Below are 24,163 nucleotides of genomic sequence, written 5' to 3' on the forward strand. Positions count from 1 at the left end.
TGTATAGTCAATTATGGAACAGATAATCAATAATAAAGAAAATTAAAAAGGCCATTTAGTAGGATACTAACTGTTTTTTTATTTTGCTTTGCCACATATAAAATTCATCTTCAGTTAGTGGCATAGGTGACTCAGGCTCTTTTCTTAATTCTTTAGATTTCTGAGCTAGTGAAATTCTAGCCAACATTCCTTGGTTAAGATGCTGAAGTGGTTGGTGAGGAACAAATTGAGGTGGCAGAACACTTTGAGCAGGAATTCCTATTCGTGGACCAACAGGCACTGGTACAAGTCGCTTAATTATAGTGGCACCAGGTGGAATACTTAACCTATAAGTTATTTTTTATTAACAGAAACACGAAGTAACATTAAATTATCATAATAACAAGAACATCTCTGAAAACATAGCACAAAATTTTATAGATAAATTTTATTCATAAAATTACTTTTAAGAAATGCTTTTATAATCATTTTGAAAAGATTTTGGAAGTAAAAAGCTTAAGAACAATTACCCAACAACACCTGGCAGCATTCTTGGTTGAGGAAGTACATAACCAGATACACCAGATTGAGTATAAATAGCTAAATAGATAAAATAGAAACATAGATTAAGCAGAAAGATAAGATAAAACAAACTTGCATAATATTTATTAAAAAACATTTAATTATTGAACATACCTCCTGAAACAGATGGAAAAAGTGCCTGTGAAGCTGAAAGAATATGTTGAGGGATAGACCCAATAATTTGTGGAATTTCAACATGACTAACAACATTAGAAGCCTAATAACAAAAAAAAGTTAATCAAAAAAATGCTCAAAGGTTTTTATGAATAAAAAAAATATCATTCAGACTTACAATTATTTGCTGTGGTTCAGAGGGAAATTTTTTTGGTGAATTTATTACTGCTGCTTCAGTAACTTGAATGTTGGGGGCATCAATACCATTTGCTAATGCTCCTGAGTTTTCTGTGGTCGTGAAATCAGTGACAGCTTCTGTTGTATTTGTTAGTGTAGAATGACTAAAAAAATTACATGCAAAAGTTAAACATCATCTAAAATATTTTTCTTTAACTAAAATCTGAAACTCTAAGAACATTTCATTAAAATATTTGCAAAACTCAAGTAACAATTGAAGACATAAGTGGATGAAGGCGTTATGTCGCAAAAATACAAAATTCCACTTTTTTACACAAATAAAGGTGTTAAGTAACGCTCTTTCACATGAACATAATGACACCACACAAAAATGTGCTAAAATACAATTTTCACAGTGGATGAAGGCCTTCATCTGTATTTGAAAAATAGCGTTTTTAATGGATGAATGTATTAAAGTCCCTTAACAGTTACATCTGCATTAAATCTTGTTATGGATGAATTAATATGTAACATAACTCCTTCATTCACTGTGAAAATCGTATTTTAGCACATTTTTGTGCGGTGTCATTATGTTCATGTGAAAGAGCCTTACTTAACACCTTTATTGTGTAAAAAAGTGGAATTTTGTATTTTTGCGACATAACACCTTCATCCACTTATGTCTTCAATTCTTGATTTAAAAAAATTTGGTTTCATTTTTTTAAATCATGTATTAGATCATAGGATCTAATATTGCCAACCTAGCTGAGCCAAGAATGCCACCTATATGGGGTGATAGTGTACATATCCCAGGGTCACCTGGTGCAAATTTTAAATTCTTTCAGGTACGTCTGCTGAAAAAAAGTGACTGAATTACAAAAATGGAAAAAATTTACCTTCTTTTTTGACATAGCAAAACTGCTATAAAATCCATACCATTAAACATAGACCAATAAAATTTGGTGGCAATGTACAGGGTTACCACTATTAAAACTGAGGCTAAAAATAAGGATTTTAAGGAGAATTAAGGATATATTTTCCCAATTTATAAGGATATTTGGTCACGAACGCCAATTTTTTCAAGGAAAAAATAAGGAGAATTAAGGAGAAAATGATTACTTTAAAAACAGAATCTTTCTTTTTTCAATAAACATTAAATACAAATAGATAAACTATTATAAATATAATATACTATACACAAATATATATATAACATTATAAAAGTTCATTTTTCTTTTTAACAAGGTTGTTTTTTTTAACATAAAGTATTTCAAGAAACTCTTGTTTTTCAAAAGCAGCTCTTTTTAATGCATTAGATTTCGAAATGTCAGCTTTAATGTCATCTAAATACAAAGTGAATCATTAAATAATGACATTTCATTTAGTATTATATGAACTAAAAATTTATTCATATTCAGGGCACAAACCTAAAGCTATCCTTTTTTCAGCACGGAATCCAATTTCATCAGACGACTTCTTTAAATTCTCAATCATACATAATGACTGTCGAATTTCTGTATTGACTATTTCAATATCCTCAATTACTTTTTGTTTTGCTTCCATTTTCTCTGCTTTTTCTGCAGACAGGGCTTTTGATCATTGATCATCAAAATACCTCTTTCTTGCCTGTTTGCAGCTATCCAACAAATCTTTAGTTATTTCAACTTCATGTATCATGAGCCCATAAAATGTGAGGTAATCTTGGATAGAACGTAAAGAGATGATGGTGTCTGTGGACATATTGTCATTAATCAGATTTTTATTGCTGCTGAACCCTCGTTCAACTTGAGCTTGCCCGTGCGATAAAATGAGGACAATTTTAAAAATTTGTTGAAGATTTTTATACAGCTTTAAATCAGAGTATTTCCACAAAAAGTAGTCCAAACGATCTTTATCTTTATCAAAAGTCAAAAATAATTCTTTGTTATCAACAATGACAGTTTTACAAAACCTGGAATATTTGTTCTTAGCTAAATCACCATCATTGGTGATTTAGCTGAGAACAAATATCCCTCTAAATTTTTTATTAGCAGCAAAAAATAATTCATTGGATGAATGAGATTCAATTAAACAAGATACACGTCGTTTTTTAGTTTTATTAGAACTATTATTAAATGCAGCTGGTTTTCGACCCTGTTTACTTGCAGTTGGTTCATTGTCTTTTTTTCTGACAATTAAATATTCATTAAGACAGCTCACAAACTTCTTTTCAAAATTTTTGACAGTATAGTTTGCAGATTTCCACTTTTTTTTATACAAGTAAACAAATGTTTTTGGTACATTGAAGACAATAACTTCTTTATGTTCCAGCCTGTAGCTTTGGCACCAGTTTGTAAGGTACCATTTAAAGCGTGCAAACCACAGGTACCAATATCAATGAGCGTACTTAATTCATTGGTCTGACGTTCTTCATTGAGCATTGTCAAAAATTGTTTATTAACATTAGGGCCATCCATAGATACCTGGAGCATTTTTTCATCATTCAAACCAATCATGCAGGATTTAAACATATTTAGAATATCTGGGGCTGCAGCTTTTCCCATAAATTCTGAAGTATAATATCTAGTACAAACGGTATTACTCTCCTCATTCCAATACCGCACATGCAAGTCCATTTGACCTTTCTTTACAAAGGTATTATCAATATTCTAAAATTTCAATATACTTATCAAAATTAATTTGACCTTCAAATAATTGATAGCATACAACTTCTGTATAGTTCATGCAGGCCCAATTGCATACATGTGCTACTACTTTACTTGGTTCGCTTTAATGTAAAATTGAATATGAAATATTTAACTTTTTTTCAAATTGTTTTTTTGACGATGAGATAGTCTTTGGTCTCAAAGAAAAATAGATTCGTAACATGTTTTTTCATAGATTGTCAACCGTAATTTTGGAGTTTCATGCTGTATTTTTTTATAGCTCATTTTGTAACTTTTTTTATTACTTGTTTTAATTTAAGTTTTTGTTAGTAATATTTCAAACAACAATAACAAAAGTTTAGAGTTAGTAAATGCTGATGAAAATAAAAGCAAAATTATAAAAGAAAATTATCAAATAAAGCAGCAAGCCTCAACTTTTGGCCAACATTAAAAAAATGAAAATTATAAAGTAGATGCTTTAAAATTTTATATATTTAGTAATACAAAGTAAATTTTAAGGAAACAACATGTCAATTAAATAGTAAAGACTTTACTTATTAATTAGCACTAATAAAATATTGAAAAAATTAAACAGTTTTCAAAATAATTTCAATCAAACAGGTGCTTTAAAAAAAAAGGAGAAAGTGGGCTTTCTCTATATATAAATATATATTTTTATATATTAGGGTGCATCACAAAATAACAATTTAAACATATTGATTTTGTCTGACACCTGATTGTGTTCTATATATTAAAAAAACAATGACTTTCAAAAACTTAAGAATAAGAAATATTTTTAGAGGTCCCCCAACACCCTTGAATATTTGACCAGTCCCTAATAATTAAAAAATATATAGTTTTTCAAAAGTAGGTTGTGTTGGGTCTCAAATTAAGCAAAATTTTTAAAAAATTTCAAAAATAATCATTTAAAAAAAAAACACATTTTTATTTCACTGCTATGTATATATAAAACTACAAAAAATGCACCTTTTTTTTAATAAAATGATGATTATTTTTTAAATTTTTATAAAATATCACTTAATTTGAGACCCAACATAAACTACTTTTGAAAAGCAATTTTTTTGAAATCATTAGGGACCGGTCAAATATTCAAGGGTGTTGGGGGACCTCTAAAAAATATTGAAAGTCAGTGTTTTTTTAATATATAGAACACAATTAGGTGTCAGACAAAATCAATTTTTTTAAATTGTTGTTTTGTGATGCACCCTAATATATATATATATACCCAGTGGGCACAAGACGCGTTGAAAGCATCTAAAACACGTATTAAAACGTTTTAATACATATTTTAGACATTTAAAACACGTCTTGTGCCAACTGGGTATGTATATATATATATATATATATATATATATATATATATATATATATATATATATATATATATATATATATATATATATATATATATATGAGACCGTCAGCTTCAAAACCGACCCTTTGACATTTTTTTCGATTTTAAATGAAGCACGCCAAATGTTTCGTAATGGCTCGCACTATATTGAAAAATTAAAAAAATGCTGCAAAACCTGTTTAATCCTATAGTTTTTACTAAGTAAAATTCAGCAAATGGTGCAAAAGCGGCTCTTTTTGTTTGCGCAGCTGCTTCAAAACCAGTTTATTATTTCAGCCAATAGGAAAGCAGTTATCATACCACATGATCACAACAGCTGATATTGAAAATACTTTCGTTTTTAACACTTTTATCCTCTGGAAATTGCAAATTCTTCGTGATTTGTCTTGTCAGTAATAGAAAAAGTAGAAAATATTTATGAAATACTAATTAACTAAACATTTACAGACTTTTTGCGATGGAAAACGATCGAAAAGTAAAAAAAACAAGCAGACTGCAGTCACGCAAACGCGTGGCAGACCCCAAAAACACAAAACGAGCAAGGGAGAAGAAAGCTAGGTATGCATTACTGATGAAGTATTATTTGTAATTATGTTTATTAACTTTTAACTTCTATTTTTCTGCAGGTATTCAAAGAGTCCACCAAAAATCCCTTCATGCAAGCACAAATTGGGTGCTTTCCAATGTCACTGCCTGTCACAGAGTGATGTCATCACTTTCAATGAGCGATTTTATCAAACAAGTAAGAAAATGGACCAGGACAACTTCATTTTGAAGCATTGTTCATCCCTACAGCCGAAACGTGTTAAAGGTGAATCAAATAGGAAAAGAGAATTTACTGTAAAATATTTTGTTACAAAGGCTGCCTCTTCCTCTATAAGAATACCAGTTTGTAGGAGAACATTTTTAGGAATATTAGGCATAAAAAAACATAGACTGCTTGGAGTTGTCAGTAGATATCACAAATCTGGTACTTCAGCCAAAGCAGAGAAGTTTGTTGAGAAAAAAGAGAAAGTAAAAAAATTCATAGAATCATTTCAAGTTAGTGAAAAGCACTACTGTAGGTCACACTCAAAATGTAGGCAGTACTTACCAGCTGAACTCTCAACTGCTGTATAACAAAAAGTGTGATAGTCAATTAAAAGTTACCAAATGGTTTTTTACTAATATATTCAATACAGAGTATAATCTAGGTTTTGGGACCCCTAGAGTTGACACCTGCTCTGCATGTTCTGAACTTAAAACTAGAATCAAAAATACAAAAGATCTCCAAGCCAGAGAAAAAATAGTTTTACAATTAAACATCCATTGCCAAAGATCTGATGCTTATTTTGACAAGCTGAGGGAAGAAAGTGATGACCTTGTTACCCTGTCATTTGATTGTGAGAAGAACCAAGTCTTACCTAAACTATCAGATCAAGCTGCATATTATAGGAGGCAGCTCAACTTTTATAATTTTAAAATTGTAAAAGGGAGCTCTCATAATACGCTTAACAAAGAAAATATTGATTCTCACTATTGGGTAGAGAGGGAGCAATCTAAGGGATCAAATGAAACTGCATCTGCTCTTTATTTTTCTCTGAATAATTTAAGCATGTCTAGCAACATAAAAAGAGTCAGATTGTGCTGTGATGGATGCCCTGGGCAAAATAAGAATACAGTAATGGTTGGTATGATCAGTTATTGGCTTCACAATAAAGCTCATCCTCATATTCAAACAGTGGAACTGGATTTCCCAGTGACAGGTCACTCCTTTATCCCACCAGATAGGGTGTTTGGCACCATTGAAAAGGTCATCAATAAGAAGGAGATCATTGTTAGCCCCCAAAGAGTATGTGGAGGTCATTGAAAAACATTCTGCAGTTTTCCACTTAGGAGAAGATTATGAAATTTTTGATTGGAAAAGTTATTTGAAAACAGTTCAAAGAAATAATGTTTCTTGGCATTTCAAAATAGCTAGTTGTAAAAGAATCATTGTGTTAAAAAGACCAAGAATTATTGAGGTGAGAGGTGAACCTTTTTATACAGTAGAAGTTAATGCTTTTAAGTCATTGATCAAGAAAGGTAAAAATTTTAATTCAATTAATTTACCAATCATTCATTCACAAATTAAAATTAACCCGAAGAAAATAAAGGATGTAGAAAAGTTATTGAACTCTCATTATGGTGTTGATTGGAGACAAGATCGAAATCTTGAGTTTTACAATAAAACCATACCTAATGAGGAAAAAGATAGCATTGACTCTGATCAGGACAGTGAATCAGAAGAAAATAATGAGCTGTGCTGTGGTGAAGATGGATCATCTGATATTGATGATGCTGATGTTAGGATTTAGTAATTTAAATTTTGTGAATTTGAAACTATTTTATTGTAAAGAATTTCTTATTGACATTGACTTGCCTTTTTAATGTGTTTTTTAAGGTGCATATAAAAAAAAGAAAGCTATTAGTTTTTGTTTTGCTAATTATTACATAAGTAAATTTAATCTTTTAAATGTTGTTCACACATGTATTTGTGGCCTATACATGTCTAGCAGAAATTTTATGTACACCATAAATTTATTTAATAACACCATATTGCAAGGACCATAATAAATTTCTCATTAAAAATTTTTTCCGTGTTTTGTTGCTTCTACCATAAAACCCAGGTAGCTAAACTTATATGACATGTGATGCAGGTATTTCTTCAATTTTTATGACCACTAACAATTAGTTACGTTATTGCATTTTAATAGAAATTTAATGCATGGCAAAAATTATTTCGAAATATATTTAACTTTTTAAAAAACATTAGCGGGCTATCCTGCAAAAAAGGGGGGGAGAGAGTTTTCTAAAATTGTCCATTGATGGCGTAAATATACTGAAAAGCGTGTGAAATCGGTGGACTTTAAATAACCATGGGTTCCAACGAAATTAATCACAAAACAATTAAAATTTTATTAAAATGTGCAGTGGCTGGATCAAAACCGGCTCTTTTTTGAAAAAAATGCCCTTTAATTAAATATTTCTATTCAATGATTATCACAATTACTGATACTCACATAGAAAACCATTCATTAGTGACTAAACATGAGGTGTATATGTTTTTTTTAATTTTTTTATTTGCACAAAAAAAAAGTGTATCCTGTAAAATTTGCTTTAGTGCAAAGGGCCGGTTTTGAAGCTGACGGTCTCATATATATATATATATATATATATATATATATATATATATATATATATATATATATATATATATATATATATATATATATATATATATATATATATATATATATATATATATATATATATATATATATATATATATAGGTGTAGGATTTAAAATCATCAAAGAAGTAACTATTTGTATAATATATATAGGTGTAGGATTTCAAATCATCAAAGAAGTAACTATAAGTATAATCCATATACTTTAATAAAATTTCCTTGAAGATAATGTAAGAAAATAAGGAGAAATTAAGGACAGCAGTTAAATTTGAACTTTTTTTAAGGTTATTTAAGGACTTTTAAGGAGTTTTTTTTTTATTAAGGATATTTAAGGTTTATAAGGAGGAGTGGGAACCCTGATGTAGCCCCTTCCAATACCAAGATTTGGGTAAAATTTTATCTTGATCCCTGCAGTATAACAAAAGTTATGGTAGTTTTAATGTTGATTTTTTCACTTTTAGTACAAAATATTTCCAATCATAGCCCATTGCAAGCCCCCAGGCCATGATATGAGTAACACATGTGCTCTAGTTGAATATACCAACAACTTTATAAATTAAGACTTTCATGTTGCATAAGGGGAATTAACAATATCATCCCATTGCCACATGAATAAGAGTGTACATGATTTACTTGATTTTTACTTTGGTTTTACAAGCTTAGATGTAAATAAAAGTTAAAATCATGAAAAATTGTTTTTGTAGCACTGAAATGAAACGTTTGCAGAAATATCCAAACATATCCAAAGTGATTTAGGTAGATATTTAGCTCTACTTGTAGCAATGTTATTTATTTGAAATACACCTACTTGAGTCTGATGAAATAACATTGCCAGAAATCCTAATATTTGTCAACTATATTCTTTAATTTTAAATTATGGCTGAATTTGTCTAGGTAGACTACTACGATCCACTGACTCTTAAGATGCCAAATAAGGCAAGAAACCATGAGCAAAACAGAAAGTGTGTCTGTATGCTCTGCCTCCAAAAATGTAGCCAACAGATGACTGCTTTTCAGGCTGAAAGAGTTTGCCACATTTACCAGACAAATCTTGATGTGTTTGACTCTTGTGTGCCTCAAGGTCTTTGTAAAACATGCAGATTGCCTTAAGGTGAAAAGAGGAAGGAAAGGATGTTGCTTTGCCAAAGTTGTTAGATTTCAAAACTATCTGAGTCAGAGCTGAAACCTGGAGTCACGTGTGATTTGCAAAATTAGAATGTCTAGGTTTTAAGAAAAATCTGAACCTAATGAGAGAATGAAAGTGACTCAAATGCCAGCTGTAAGATGGCATTTGAGTCACTTTTACAGCTGTTAGGGGTTACCGCATCATTGTCCTTAGTTAATGTTCAGGGAAGATATACAAAATTTGGCTTCATTGGATGCCAAAGCTGCAGAACAGATAGCATCCAAAGTGTTTGAAAATAAGCTAGCATCTCCAAAAGGCACAGCTGGTTTGGAAAAGCACCTGGAGTTTATCCACTTCCTGTTATTCCAGGTACAATGTCAGCAAAAGTTAATTATAAAATTATAATTTTGTAAGTAATTAACTATAAAATGATAGTTTTTGTAATTTCTGTTTTTTGGAGGTAATGAATACAAGAATCAGTGGTTTTTAAGTCTGTACATTTTTACTTGTACAGACTTAAAAACCACTGATTCTAAAGGTTGACACAAGCCATGTAGTTGTTCATTGTAAAGATTTGTCTGTTCTAGTTAGTCAAGTCATTCAATCTAGAGAAACTTCAGGTGGCTACTTTGTCAAATTAGGCATTGATGGAGACAAAGGTTTACTAAAGTTTTGTGTCAGTGTTATTGAGATTTCCACAAAACAAGATTCATCGAAATCACCACCTCAAAAGTGACTTTTGAGTTCCAGAGCAACAAAAACAACAGGTGTGAAAAGACAAACTCTTGTTGCAGTCTCCAAAGATTTGCCAGAAACTCATTTTAACATTCAAAAGGTCTGGTCACTCATCAATGCGGATGCTCTGAAGTTGATTATTGAATGTGCCATGCAAGTTGCCAACATTATTTTCGGACTTCAAACACACATAAGCATGCACTCTTGTTGTTGGTGTGATATTAGGCGGTGTGAATAAAAATGAACAATTGTTTTTGCTATGTGTTTTTGGAACAATTACTTTACATAAAGTGGAGTATTTGCTCTGAAAACCCATAGCAAAAGCAATTGCTCATTTTTATTCACACTGCCTATTGACTCAATGAACCTTGCTTGCAGAGGCAGTTTAAGAACACTTGACTCAGTCAAAAGAAATCTCAATTCTTTTGAACATTCAGGTGGACTGGCTATGCAAAGCCCATATCATGGCAGACAGTTTGAAGGCAATAAATGCAGGAAATTGTTGACAAATATTAATGTTTTACAATGTCTTGCTGAAGAAACTTCCAACACCAAAGTTCTTGCTGTCATTGAAGCTTTCAAAAAGTTTAATTTGGTTGTGAATTCATGCTTTAGAAATGTAATAGAAAAGGATTTTTCTTTCGAGATTGATTAAAGCCACACATTTGGCTATCCAACTTGAAAGCATCACGACAAAAATCTACACATTATTCAACCACATTAAGGACTTTGTAAATATGAAAGAATTACCCTTAGGACAATTTAGTGAACAGGCTGGACTTAACAATTTGTACATTTGATATTGATTTTGAAAAGAAAGCACTAAGGAAATTCTAGGCATTTTTAGCAGTTTTTATGCATAAAATGAGTTTTTCAGCACAAAATACATGTTGATCAGTTGAAGATCACATGCCAAAAGTTTTCAACACATTTCTCTACTTTGCTCACAAATCCTCAGGGCTCAATCAAGAACAACAGTGTTGACCCCCTAAACCAAAATTTTTGGTAAGAACATGAAAATCTTTATTTTATACAGTTGTTGGTATATTCAACTAGAGCATATGTGCTACTCATATCATGGCCTGAGGGCTTGCAATGGGCTATAATCAGAAAAGTTTTGCACTAAAAGTGGGATATGTACACTATCACCATATAGGTGGCATTCTTGGCTCAGCTAGGTTGGCAATATCGGATCCCATAATAACAGTGTCTAAGTGTTATTTTTTGATTGAGAATATATTTGAATCTTTTAAAACATTTTAACATTATATTAAAAATAATAAATTTAAGTTTGTTGATATAAAAAAGAAACAAAAAAAAAAAAAATCTTAACTAAAAAAAAACAATAAGCACCATATATCAGATTTAAATAAAGATACTTTTATATTTTAGTGTCACTGTCTACTTTTCATCTGCCTAGGAAGTCATCTTAAAAGCACTTTCTACAATCAATTAGAATAACATTTGACTGTCATCAAACAGGCTTGTTATTAATTATAGAAATAACTTTTTAAAAACCAAAACTTTAATTATATTTTTTCACTGAGAGAAAATAAAAATTGTTGCAAGCTCCCTCTATTAGCTACCTTTGCACTAACGTCAAGGCAATAGTGGTTTCTGTTTTAAAGAATTTCTTTTAAGATGCAGAAGTTGCAGTAGCCTAATAGGTTTGAAATTTTGTTATAGCTGTGAAATAGAAACAATTATTTTGTGTTTTATTATCTAGACTATAAAATATATTTGTTTTCAGGCAAGAGGATTCTTGGTTCTAAAAATAAAAGTGATTTATTGCATCCATGATCCTGATGCTAATATTAAGACTGACATCTTTCTTAAAATGATTTATTTCAAACTTAAAGCAAATTCTTGATCTTTTCATATAAACCATTAAACAAACCATTTTTGAAAGACCATGCCTCATCAATAGGAAAAAAGCTAGTTTCAGGAGCAAGTCTGGTAAATACAGCAATTGGGGTATGGAACCACTAATATTATCTTGATTGTTTTTAATATGACGAAGCATTAAAAAACAAAGCTGGAAAACTAACTTGTCTTTTCTGTTGTACATTGGTATTTTTTTGTTTCAGTGGTCAGCTTTTTGTAGTGTTTCCATATTTAACTGCTAGTCAAAATATGATGCAAACCCCCTTCATTTGCTGCCTTTGAAACAATATTTTGTATGTCAAAAGATGCTTTTTAACAACTTTTTAATTTAGCTCAAGACAAATAATCGGTTTAAAATCATTCTTATCACAACTAAAAACAATGGCAATAGCTTTTGATGTAACACCTAATTTTTCTGCTAATTTGTGAAACATCTGAGGAGGACCTTCATCTTATTTCTAATTTTTCATCTTCAATTTTTTTAAAGTATTTCTTGAATTCCACATCAAAATTAACATCCTTGAAACATATAAATCAGTCTTAAAAACTGGTTTTGGATCATAAGATAATCATTAAAACAAGCTTGAAACATTTTTCAACTTTAAATATAAGGAATTTTTTTAAATTACTTATTATCTCTCAATTTCCCTCACGATGTTTGGAAAAAACTGTGGACCTTTTCTTCAACTATAGTTTTGTATTTTATACATATATAATGGCTGGCAGTTCTGTGAATTTTTTTTGATCCTATAGTATTTTAAATAATTTAATTTTTATTGTTCAAAGTTCAATCTTCTATTTTGAAAATATTGAACAATTAAAGAAGATATCTGACTATATATTATGGAATAACGTTGAGCACTTTTTTTATAGCTATAGATTGTTGATTGCTTAGATTTTTTTTTAAGAATAAAACTTAATGTTAAATCATATTAGACTTAGTTTTAAATTTGTCATGAAGTTCACACATTTAAAACTGAAATCAAAAACAAACGAAACTAATTTAAAACCTTACATAAAGCTATGTATGTTACTTACCTTACTATAGGTTGACTAACAGCTAATGAAGGAGTTATGGTTTTCAATTCTTTTTTCTGATTTCGAAAATTGCTGACAGACTAAAAAATAATATAATTATTAAGAAAAATTCATAAAATAAGCAGATTTAGAAAAGGTTTTACAACTTCATCTAGTGAAAAAACATTTCTCTTTGTTTGAAATATATAATAAAAATAACAGCAGTTCTTTTGTTTCTGGTGCAAATTAAGGTAATGACAAATTATGATGATGGTAAATTATGTTACAGACAGTTATTTACCACCAGAATCCAGCAGATCAGCTGTTATGCTATGCCAGCATGTTAGCTGTAATGCTATGCCAGCAGATCAGCTGTTATGTTATGCCAGCTGATCTTCTAGATCCTAAAACTAATGGACAAACTTTTTTGTATATAAATAGAAAATATTTGTTTTTTTAGGAAACATTACATATAACCTAAACATCATTTTGTTTTATAACTGATGTATAGGTCGAGGAGTGTTCCACATACTATTTTTGTTTATTAACATCTTTTAGAAACATTAACACTCAAAATAACAATTTTCTTGATTAACTTATTCATAAAAAATTAGGAAACTTACATTACAAAATTTTAACTTAACTGTCATTAATTTAAAGAATTTTGCCAATGGTTTCTTTTTTTACCAATTGATATCATATAATAACTCTTGGCACACTCTCTACATGGCTGATGCTGTAAAATAAAATTTGTTTACAAAATTTAAATGATAAACATGACCAAATGTTTATTTGGTCATGTTTATCATTTAAATTTTGTTTATTTGGTCATGTTTATCATTTAAATTTTGTAAACAAATTTTATTTTACAGCATCAGCCATGTAGAGAGTGTGCCAAGATTTACTATATGATATCAATTGGTAAAAAAAAAAAACAATCGGCAAAATGAACTGGCCAATGAAATTTTGTCACTGTGTTTGTATATAAATCAAATTTATTTTGATATATTTCTTGTTTTGAAAAATAAGTGAACTGCATTACAACATGAAACAAAAGAACTGGATAAAAAAAACACAAATATTTATTGAAATATTAAGTTTCAACCCAATCCCAATGGAAGACAGACTTAATTTGCCTGCCCCAACAAGAAGAACTATTGAGAATTTGTTTAATAAGTGGGAAATAACAAATCACACATGTCATGGAATTAAAGCAGCAATTATTGAAGAATTTGCGACTTTAACTCCAGAATTATTAAGTTGCAGAACTGTAAAAAAAAAAAAAAAAAAAAAAAAAAGAATGCAAGCTTGTTTGGAAGCTCAAGGAAGCACTTTTGAACATTTAACATAATTGAAAAAAAGTTTATATTTTCTTTTACTATAAATTTGAAATTTTTACTGAAAATTTTTTTCAATTTTCTGCTATAAAAGTATATTCTAGTATAAAAGTTATTGGTAATTATTACCATATAACAACATTTGGTACGCTCTGTACATTATAACCACTGTAAATAAATTTTTTGTATCCAGTATAAATACAAATGTAATTTTCTCACCTTTTTTGTTTACAGCAAATATCAATTTTTTTTTGTTTGTTTTTAACTTTGGCTTTAAGCAATTTAGTTTATAAAATTCATTTTTAAATCATTATTTACATTTGTAACATGCATTTCCATAAATTTTAAGAAGTTTTGAAGCTTGAATACAAACAATACATAAAATGGTAGCAAATTACTTTGAGTTTTGCAATGTAGTTTTTAGTTTTCTGCCATCTTGTACTTTTAATTTTTTTTTTTTTTTTTTCTTTTTTGAGAAAAAAGGAGATCTTTATTTTAAACCATAATATAAAAATGACTTTAAACAAAAGTTTATTTGTTATAACAATATAATTATATTGTACTTTATGTTTCTGAAGAAACACTAAATACAAAAATATCATTATAACAAATGAAAATATTAAAACATTTAAGAACTAATGTTCTAACATTTCTTGATAATAAAATAACTGATGCTAGCAGATATTTAAATAAGATAACTTATGATACCAGTTATTTAAATGATCAAGTAACAATAAGGGCCTTTATTTGCTAATTTATTTGCTTGTTATAACAACTAAATACAGCTATTATAAAATATATAATATGTAAATATGTTTTTGAATCTTCTTTTCTTAAAGTAAAGAACTAAGTCACAGCCTATAAAACACTATGGTCTCAACATCCACCAGATAAACTTTTTTTATACCACAGAATTCTCTTGCTTTTAACCAAATAAAGCCTCATGTTAATATCAAACCTATTTTTGATTTCTTCAATCCAATTCCTTAAGTTAGTATCACTTTTCTTTTTCTTAAATTGATTTAATATTTCAAACTGATATGATGATTAAATTCTTTATAATTCTTTTTTGAAATATCTAAGCAATTTTTACCCCCTATATTATATTCTAATAACTTTACACCACTATTTAAACTATAAATCATCAAAATGCAGAATGAGAAATAGGAACTCATCATAAAAAAAGTTTTAAGAGATTTATCTCAGAATCAAGTTGCAGCTTGTTTTGGAGTTTCTACAACAAGAACTTATGTCATCAAAAATTACTAAAAGCAAGACAGTGCATTAGTTAAAAACAGAAAGACCATTTTACATACCTTATCAAAATTAATCAAAGGAATAAAAATCAACAAGCAATAATAACAATTACCAACCATAAAAGTGTTAAAAGTAAATTTAAAAGTGATAAAGCATATTGTGATAAAAAAGAGGAAGACCATTTTACATACCTTATCAAAATTAATCAAAGGAATAAAAATCAACAAGCAATAATAACAATTACCAACCATAAAGGTTTTTAAAAGTAAATTTAAAAGTGATAAAGCATATTGTGATAAAAAAGAGGATGCCAACTTGATTGCTACTTTATAAAAATGCTTTCTTTTGATTTAAATAATTTAAAAAATTAATAACAGCAACTTAAAACATAATGAGTTACCTTTTTTAATCACTTTTAAACAGTGTTGATATTTATTACATATCACCTTGGTGTTTGTTTAAAACCAATTCTTTGTATTAAACATTTAACTGATTTTCATTTTATATAGGAATAAAAGGCTAATTTTTTAAAAATAAAACTTTCACAATAAAACACTGAAAATAAAATTTTCATAACTTAACTGATTTTACTAGCAAGTTTTTTTTTTACTAGCAAAATAAAAACATGTAATTGGTCCAATCCAAGATAAATATCAAACACTGATGCAAAATATCAAATCAAATTTTATTTTCTCACAGAGTTTGAACCCCTTGTTGCAGCCTCCCAAACTGTCAATTATTCTCACTTTGATTTGTAATGAAGAAAGTATTTTTTAAAAAAGTAATAGTTATGTGAAAAACAATTGTTTATCAAAAACTATTGCCATTTCTTTGGTTAAATAGTTTATACTTGGTTTAAAGGAAGGTTTCATATTGTGGGTCAACAAAACAAAAATTTACTTACAATTCGAAGTGATTTGTTAGCAATAAGATTATCTGGAGATGTCGTTTCGCCACATTTACAAATGATATCATTTTCAACCAAGTAAGTTCGAATGCCTTAAAACACAAATAATATAAAATATTTTAAAAGTATACTAATTAATTTTTAATAACTAATTATCAGCGGAACGTGATATTAAAAAGTATTGATTACAAATTATATTAATGATAAATGCAAAAGATCTCCAAAAAACATTATTTTACTTTCAAATCAGAATAAATTTTGACCTAATTGCAATAACAAAATAAATACTAAAAAAATCTAAAAAATAATACATTCATCACAATAACTTTCCCCACAACATGGAGTAACAACTACATCAGTGAACAATTTCTTGCACATTGGACATTGTAACTCTGATGGTACTTTTGAATGATCAACAATTTCACTCCCAACAACTGGGGAGAATCGACTATTTTCATCTTGCATTGCACGTAGACTTGCAATAAGCTCTTCCCTAAATGGTCAAAAAAAATTAAAAAATAACTTTTTTAACAAAACTCTTTCAATTAACCTTCTGAGTTCCACCAGGTCACCTAAACCCATCATTGAATTATTAATTCATGACAGACTTGACTTATATAATAACTGTTTTAAACAAGGTAGCCATAACAATTTGAATTAAAATGTATCTAAATGATATATTTAATGAATTTGTATAATATTTGATATGAATTTGATATTTATCATGTATTTAAAATAATTTTAAAATTGTTGGGTAATGGGTGACCCATTGGGCTATAGCGACATAATAAGTAGATTAAGATTTTTGTCAATAACTATTACTATTACTATAAAAAAGCACTCAATGAAATAATTAAATGGTCATAAACAAATATTTAAATGATTCTGATTAAGCCTTGTAATCTAATAATTATTTAACTTATTAATGAACTTTAATATATTCTATTTTTCATTTATTTATTTCTTCTCTGCAGAAGAATGGCAGTTCCACCCCAAAAGAAATTCAATGTTGAACAAATACTGGATATTTTAGAAATAATTGATTACAATCATTGTGATTTGGATGATTCTACAGGTGATGATAATTATTAACCAGAGAAAAATTAATAGGAAAATAGGACTGCAAGAAATCTTCTTCTGGTGAAAACAACAAAGAACCAGTTCCACAAGTTAAGTTGTCACTGCTAAGAGTAAGAAAGTAGACTTAAGTCCAGTGCAATCCACCAGACTCAGTTTTCAGGGGTAAAAATTTAGAGCTTCCTGAAAACTATGAAGTTCAATTCCCAATAAACTATTTCAAGAAATTTCTAACCAATAACATGTTAGAACTGGTAGGAAAAAATACGAATTAATACAGTTTGATAAATTCTGGGAAAAATATCAACACAAGCAAAAAGAAAATAGAGCAAGCCATAGGCATAATTTTTAGATTGGGTCTTGCCAAGATGCGTGGTGCTAGGTGTTATTGAGAAATAGAAATTTGCTATAAGCCAGTTGCTAGAGGGATGAGTTGAAATAGGTTTCAGGGGATGCTTTCAAATCTAGATTTTATAAATAACAATCTGGTTTTCAATGAAGAAAAAATTGACAAATTTTGGAAAGTAAGACCATGGCTGGTGTTATTTAAGGGTAAGTTTACAACAGCTATGCCTCAAGAAAATAACATTATTGATAAGATGATGATAACGTTCAAGGCAGAGTTCAGCAAACTTAAACAGTTTGTGAAGCAAAAACTCCACCCATGGGGAATAAAAGAGTGGGCTAGAACCATATAAGTTGGTATACTCTGTGACTTTGAAGTGTACCAAGCCACGAAGGATAAGAAAAATATGAGTTCTCTTAGTGCTGGTCCAGATGTAGTTATGCTGCTAAGTTCAACTTTTCCACAAAATGAACCTAATGAGCTCTTTATCTACAAAATAAATGCTGACAATTTTTTCACAACTTTACCTCTTTTGGAAGATTTACACAAAAAGGGCATTCACTACACTGGAACAGTTAGAACCAATCATTTTCCTGGCATTTTACTCTAGAGTGAAACAATAATGAAGAAAAAAGTTCATGGGACCATGGATTAGTTGTTTTGAAAAGTGTGCCAAGGTAGTAGTTATCTGTTGGTATGATACCAAACCTATAAATATGCTGTCAACCTTGAGTGGAATTGATCCAAACAGCACAGTTAACAGATATGAAAAAGCAAAGTCAGCTTATGTTCCAGTCTAACCTGCAGTAATAAAGCTGTACAATTAAAGTATGGGTCATGAAAACATGAGATCAAATGGTGGTAGTTGTACATATTTAGGCAGACCATTTGAATGATGCTAATCAATGCTTAGCTCTTTTATTATCAGGCGTGTGAACTTTTTAAAATGCCTAAAAAAGAATCAATGCAATTTCCAGTCTAAATTAACACATTACAAACAACAATCAGTAAGGACTAATTCAGTTGAATGCACCCACAAAGAAAAGTGGAAGGCCATTCATAGAGGGTTTAACTACAGGCACATAAAAAAAAAATCTGCCCAAAGACCTATGGCAAAACCAAGAGATTAGAAGTGATTGTTTTTTCCATTTTCCACTAAAAGCAGAAGTTTGCCAGCATTACAAGCTGTGCAGCATAAAGACAAACAACATTTGTGAAAAATGTAAAGTATTTTTGTTATAAAGAGCAAAAAAAATTGTTTTAGAAACTGTCATAATTGTTAAATAAAATTTCCTACAGTTTCTTTTATGTGCATAAAAATATATTATTTACAACCCTACAGAACACAGTGGGTTACTTGTGGAAAAAACTGAATAAATAGTTTAAAGTCACAAAAACTTTAAAAAAATATTTGATATTGAAATATTGACACATCATTATAAGATAACATAGCTTTCATAGGGTTAATTTTATCAAAAACAACTTTGATACACAATATCAACTACTAAGAACTTGACACCATAGTTTTTTAAATATTTTAGAAAAAAAAATTTACTTACAATGAACCCGCTTCCATAACTTTTATAGAAGCAGATTCAATGTAAGTAAATTTAAAAATAAAATTAATATGATTTGAATATTTTTGAGTATACATACATAGGGGAAACCGGGGCTAGTTGGCTATAGTTTTAGTTTTTGAGCTCTGTGCATTTCTGAATGAACTTTTTTGAGGATATCAAATTGCAGTTCAAAAGAATATGAATTTGGCAAGCATGTTCAAGTATCAAACATTAAAAAAAAAAAAATGTGCCAACTTACCCCAGCCCAGGGTAAGTTGCCTATATTCTCAGGGTAAGTTGGCACACCATATAAAAAGAGACAAGTTTAGCAACATTAAGCATCTATTTCAAGCACATCTTTTTTATGAAAACTTTTGATAATTTTTATCCAAAAATAATTTTTGACATTAACTTTTATTGCCCTTAAGTCGATCGATCTATTTGAGTTTACTTGTAGCTAATAATGTTGCTTTTTAAAATTGAAAAAGTAATATAGTTACAAAAGATACAAAATTAGTAAAAAAAAAAAAAAAAAAAAAAAAAAAAAATTGCTATAACTTCTATGTGCATGTGCTTATAGCCATGATGAATGTGAATTTTGGAAATTTCTAGTGGAAAATTCCAAAGTTTAATGCAGTGTCAACTTACCCCTGTAGCCAACTAGCCTCGGTCTCCCCTACTTTTATAACATTTTAAAAAGTGGTTTATTTAGCAAAAGGTTTTAAATGAATTATTATTTAACTGAAGCAAGTTAATCATGAAATTTTTCCAAATCCATTTGACTAGCATATATCTCAGAACGTTATTGACAGTTATCAGCTGTGTTTGACTTTTGCATAATAACTTGACTTATATATGATAATTGTTCTGATAGGGTAAAACCCAGCCTATGCTCTTGCATTCTCTTTGAGTTAGGGCAAACAACATTTTTGTAAAAATTTTAATAAAAGAAAAAAATTTGTAAAATGTTTAAAAAAAGTTTAAATTAAATTTCAAAAATGTTTTAAAACTAAAATTTAGAAAGACAGAAAACAATTTTTAAAAAAGGATATTTAGGCAGTGGTGTTGCAGACATGGGTAAAAATTGTAAGATTTTCAATACAGAAAAAAGATTCATTTTGTTAACTAACAAAAGAATATAAAAATTCTGCATCTAATTAATGTCATATTAACTTAGATGCAAAATCTGGCTGATAAATAGCCAAACCTTTTAAGCTTTATAGATAAGTTGCTTAACTTACATAACAAAATCAATAAAAATATTAATTCTACTTTTTTAAACTGTTTATTGTTCAAAAATCCATTTATTCCAGACGCTTAAGAACCATATTCTTAACTCCATATTTAGTTCATATTCTTAGTATTCATCCATTTCTATAGCTTTTACAATAGACGAGCACCAAAGGATTGGTTATTATTATATATGTTTTTTTATTGATTAATATTATATTGTTATAATTTTTTATGCTTCTAAATATTGCAATCATAATTAGATTTAGAAATAAAAAGTAAAGAATTTTCAATATTTTTTTGATTTAATGTCTATTAGTGTTTATTAAACAGACTTACTCCTGCTTCATTTTCATGAGATAATATTCTCTTGGTATGCCAGAAGGTTGACGAGTTATTTGCATCTTGTTGTATCTTGCATCCTTAATTTAACAAAAACTTTTGATTTAAAAGATAATACATATATTAAACTTTTAATCTTGAAAAATGAAAATAAAATTTTAAAACAAAAAAAAAAAGGTAAACCTACTCCCTGAGTTGGACAGTTCTTTATAAAATGGCCTTTTCCACCACAGCGAAAACAAACATAATTTGGAGGGGCACGTTTTAAATACCTAATGAAAATAGCACATTTTATTTACAGTTTCTATGCTTGTTAGCCTCTCAAATGCAAATTGCCTTCCATAATAATTAGGTTATAAGTTTAAACAGTGTTAATAATGCTTATAAGTAAAATTTATGTTTTCGTATTTTTTTTACTATATAACTAATGCATTTTCTTTGACTTAGCACCTTAATCTTAGCACTTTTAAAGAGGCACTTACTATTCTAACCACTTATACACTATTAGTATAATAAAGCAAAAGGTCTCTTAGAAATCCCATCATACTTTTCAGTTGATACATAACAAAAACAACTAATTAAGAATAAAAGAATTGCTAATAAAGATTTAGAAATATAAATTAGCGGAGCAGAATATGCCTGCCAGTCACTTGATGTAAATATAATTCAACTAAAGTTAATGTAACATCACTTGTATTAATAACTATTGTACAAGAGTTAACAATTATCAAAATATCATAAAGACATTTTGGCAGATGACAAACAAAAGCGATAAAGTAATCTGTACTAAGTATACCTGTTAAAGTAAGTCTACTCTTAAGTTTCTTTTAAGTGGAAAACACTCCCATCAAAATTTCAGCAAAAGCTCTTTTTATTTAGAGTAAATTCAAGTACTTAAAGCTATAAAAACTTTTGTAAAACTTGAGAAAAATCAATACATTGTACAAAATGTGAAGATAAACATTACTTAACAAAAAATCTTGAGTTTAAATGTTCTACTCTTTTACTGGCTTCTTTCAAAACTTGGTTTAGACTGGTTAGGCTTAACAATGTTGCTTCATAACTTGCAGCAGAACCTAGATTCATCATGAGTGATAAATCCACATACTAATAGTGTAACTTCTTGTTCTACATAATCATTTTCCACTTTCAATGGTTTTACTATTCTATTACTGGTTTGAAATCATCACATTAATCTTTTACTTCAAGATCAACACCTACAAATCTATTTTGTATTTCTATAATTAAAAAGAGTGTCTTGGTAGTTGAACTGAATATCAAAGAATGCAAAATGCTCAAGTTTAGATAACAAATACCATAAAAAATTGGATAGCTTGATTGATGTAACTTTTACAGCTGTTGAATAAGTGGTCAAGTACTTAAGCAAAGATTTCATCAAAATCACTACATACAGTGGTATGGGGAACATGCAGCTATTGGGGCTGTAATTTTTTTTTTCAAGTATATAACCACAATACATGCCAATATCCCAGTTCTTCTCTTGGTGTTAAATTGTATTAATGTCTTAACATACAGATTTTCAAACTGTAAATCACCGTTGACATACAAGGTTCATGATGCATTCCTCACAAACTAGTTTCCTATTTCAGGTTTTTACCAAGATAAATACTGATTAGTTCTAAAAACTCTCTAGAATCGTCTCTAGCTTGATTCTTAATAGAAAATGTGATTGTTTTCTGAGATATGTTCCACTAAACAAGGTACATCACTTGCCTTTCTAGTTTTATACCTATTTGTGATCATTAATCACTGTTTCTCTAAGATCTTAGTACTGCCTCAACAACTTTCAAATTTTTCAAAAATCAACAAATTTATACACTAAATCAAGAAATTATGAAATTTTAATACACAATCCAAACAAAAAATATAAAACTCAAAATAAAATATGCAAGGTAAGGAAATTTATGTACATGATTTTTTTCATAGGGCTTGGAAATTACTTCTGGTGATCTTGCACAATCTAAAACAAAAAATGATTTCCGCTCTTCTTGTTTTTTCAAGATTGAGTTAAAACTTAATGGAAATTCTCTTTAAAATAGCTCTTTCTGCATTGTCATTGAGGCATCTTGATATGCATAAGGATCATGCCATTTCTACACATTTTCTGGCTAAAATAACTTTTCAAATTTCAAAGCCTCAAAAATTTGAAGCTGGTCTGTTAAACTGTGGGGGTGTTCTGTTGTGTATTCCATATCACTAACTTTATCATAACTTATTGATCTTTAACCAGTACTTACAGAGATGGTGCAGAGTATTCAAAATATTGAGTTGTCATGAATCTTTTTAATTCAGCCTAGAGTTAATCACAAAAAAAAAGTGGCACTATATCCTCTCCAAAGTACCACAACTGTGGTATATTTTTCAACAAAATTTGAAAATTGTTTTTTTTAAATATATACTTCATCTACTAATTCAGTTTGGTCAGAATTTTTTTCATATGGAACACATATAGCCCTACTATGCATACTTGGAATACACTTCCAATAATGAATTCTGTAATATGATGTTGGGATCAAAAATACAGAAATTCTCATCATGCTTTAGCTCCATAAGAACTTATCTCTATTGGAACTTGGGTATTAAAACAAATTGCTTGGATTCTATTTCTTATATTCCATTCTTCAGTTACCCTAAATACTGCTATTTGAATCTATGCCTAGACATGTTCGTACATGTGTGAAAATTCATGGTGCACATACAAAATACTAAAATGCACCCTGACTCTATATTTTGCTCTTATTTAGGCATCTTCATACAGTCCATCTACTAACACTAATGTTACCAGGCATATTTGTAAACACTTCAGCAAGTTCGCGGTAAGAAATTTTAGGTTCTTGTCTAACCTTTCGATAGATATAACTTTGGTCTCTTGAAGTTAACTTTAAAGGCCTATCAAGCCTTGGTTAATCTTCGACATCATTATGCAGCTCATGGTTTTTCAACGTTATTTGTACACATTTAAGCGAAACATTGCAAATTCAAGCTATTTCTTGTTGGCTTTTTGTTTTATCATTTAGCAGACCTACAATTTGCCATCATACGTTGTCTGAAACAGCTTTTTTGCCCACTTTTGTCTTTTTACCTTACCAAATAATTACTAATGCGAATAACTCAAGATATTAAAATGATAAATTAATTTTATTTTTGCAAGAACATTTATATAGTTCAAAAGAAATCAACCACCAAATTTTAGATCGCTCAGATAACAATTTGTTGAGATATTTTAACTTAAGTCACTATATA

General features: G+C 29.1%; 1 protein-coding gene and 2 pseudogenes across 3 annotated transcripts in view; all 3 read right to left on the reverse strand.

Moving 5' to 3' along the window:
• LOC149886075 (uncharacterized) overlaps positions 1-24,163 on the reverse strand; it is a 403,391-nt pseudogene that overhangs the window by 354,330 nt on the left and 24,898 nt on the right. The window lies entirely within an intron of this gene.
• The window catches only part of LOC145184573 (uncharacterized), a 44,991-nt gene that overhangs the window by 12,137 nt on the left and 8,691 nt on the right, over positions 1-24,163 (reverse strand). Inside the window, exons 6-14 of one of the 2 annotated variants that reach the window (XM_090093899.1) lie at positions 21,087-21,171; positions 20,897-20,979; positions 16,657-16,838; positions 16,343-16,437; positions 12,866-12,945; positions 854-1,016; positions 676-778; positions 510-579; positions 72-326 (exon numbers count right to left, since the gene is read on the reverse strand). In XM_090093899.1, coding sequence (XP_089950025.1) covers positions 72-326; positions 510-579; positions 676-778; positions 854-1,016; positions 12,866-12,945; positions 16,343-16,437; positions 16,657-16,838; positions 20,897-20,979; positions 21,087-21,171 — 1,116 coding nt within the window. Of the gene's footprint in view, positions 1-71; positions 327-509; positions 580-675; positions 779-853; positions 1,017-12,865; positions 12,946-13,467; positions 13,594-16,342; positions 16,438-16,656; positions 16,839-20,896; positions 20,980-21,086; positions 21,172-24,163 lie in introns of those variants that run through there. The other variant, XM_090093900.1, reaches the window with a different exon arrangement.
• On the reverse strand, positions 2,068-3,467 carry LOC149886083 (uncharacterized; annotated as a pseudogene).

This window comes from Hydra viridissima, unplaced genomic scaffold, assembly GCF_058129835.1.
Source record: "Hydra viridissima isolate aposymbiotic clone 2 unplaced genomic scaffold, HvirCarnegie_v1 scaffold_7, whole genome shotgun sequence".
Lineage (NCBI taxonomy): Eukaryota > Metazoa > Cnidaria > Hydrozoa > Anthoathecata > Hydridae > Hydra > Hydra viridissima.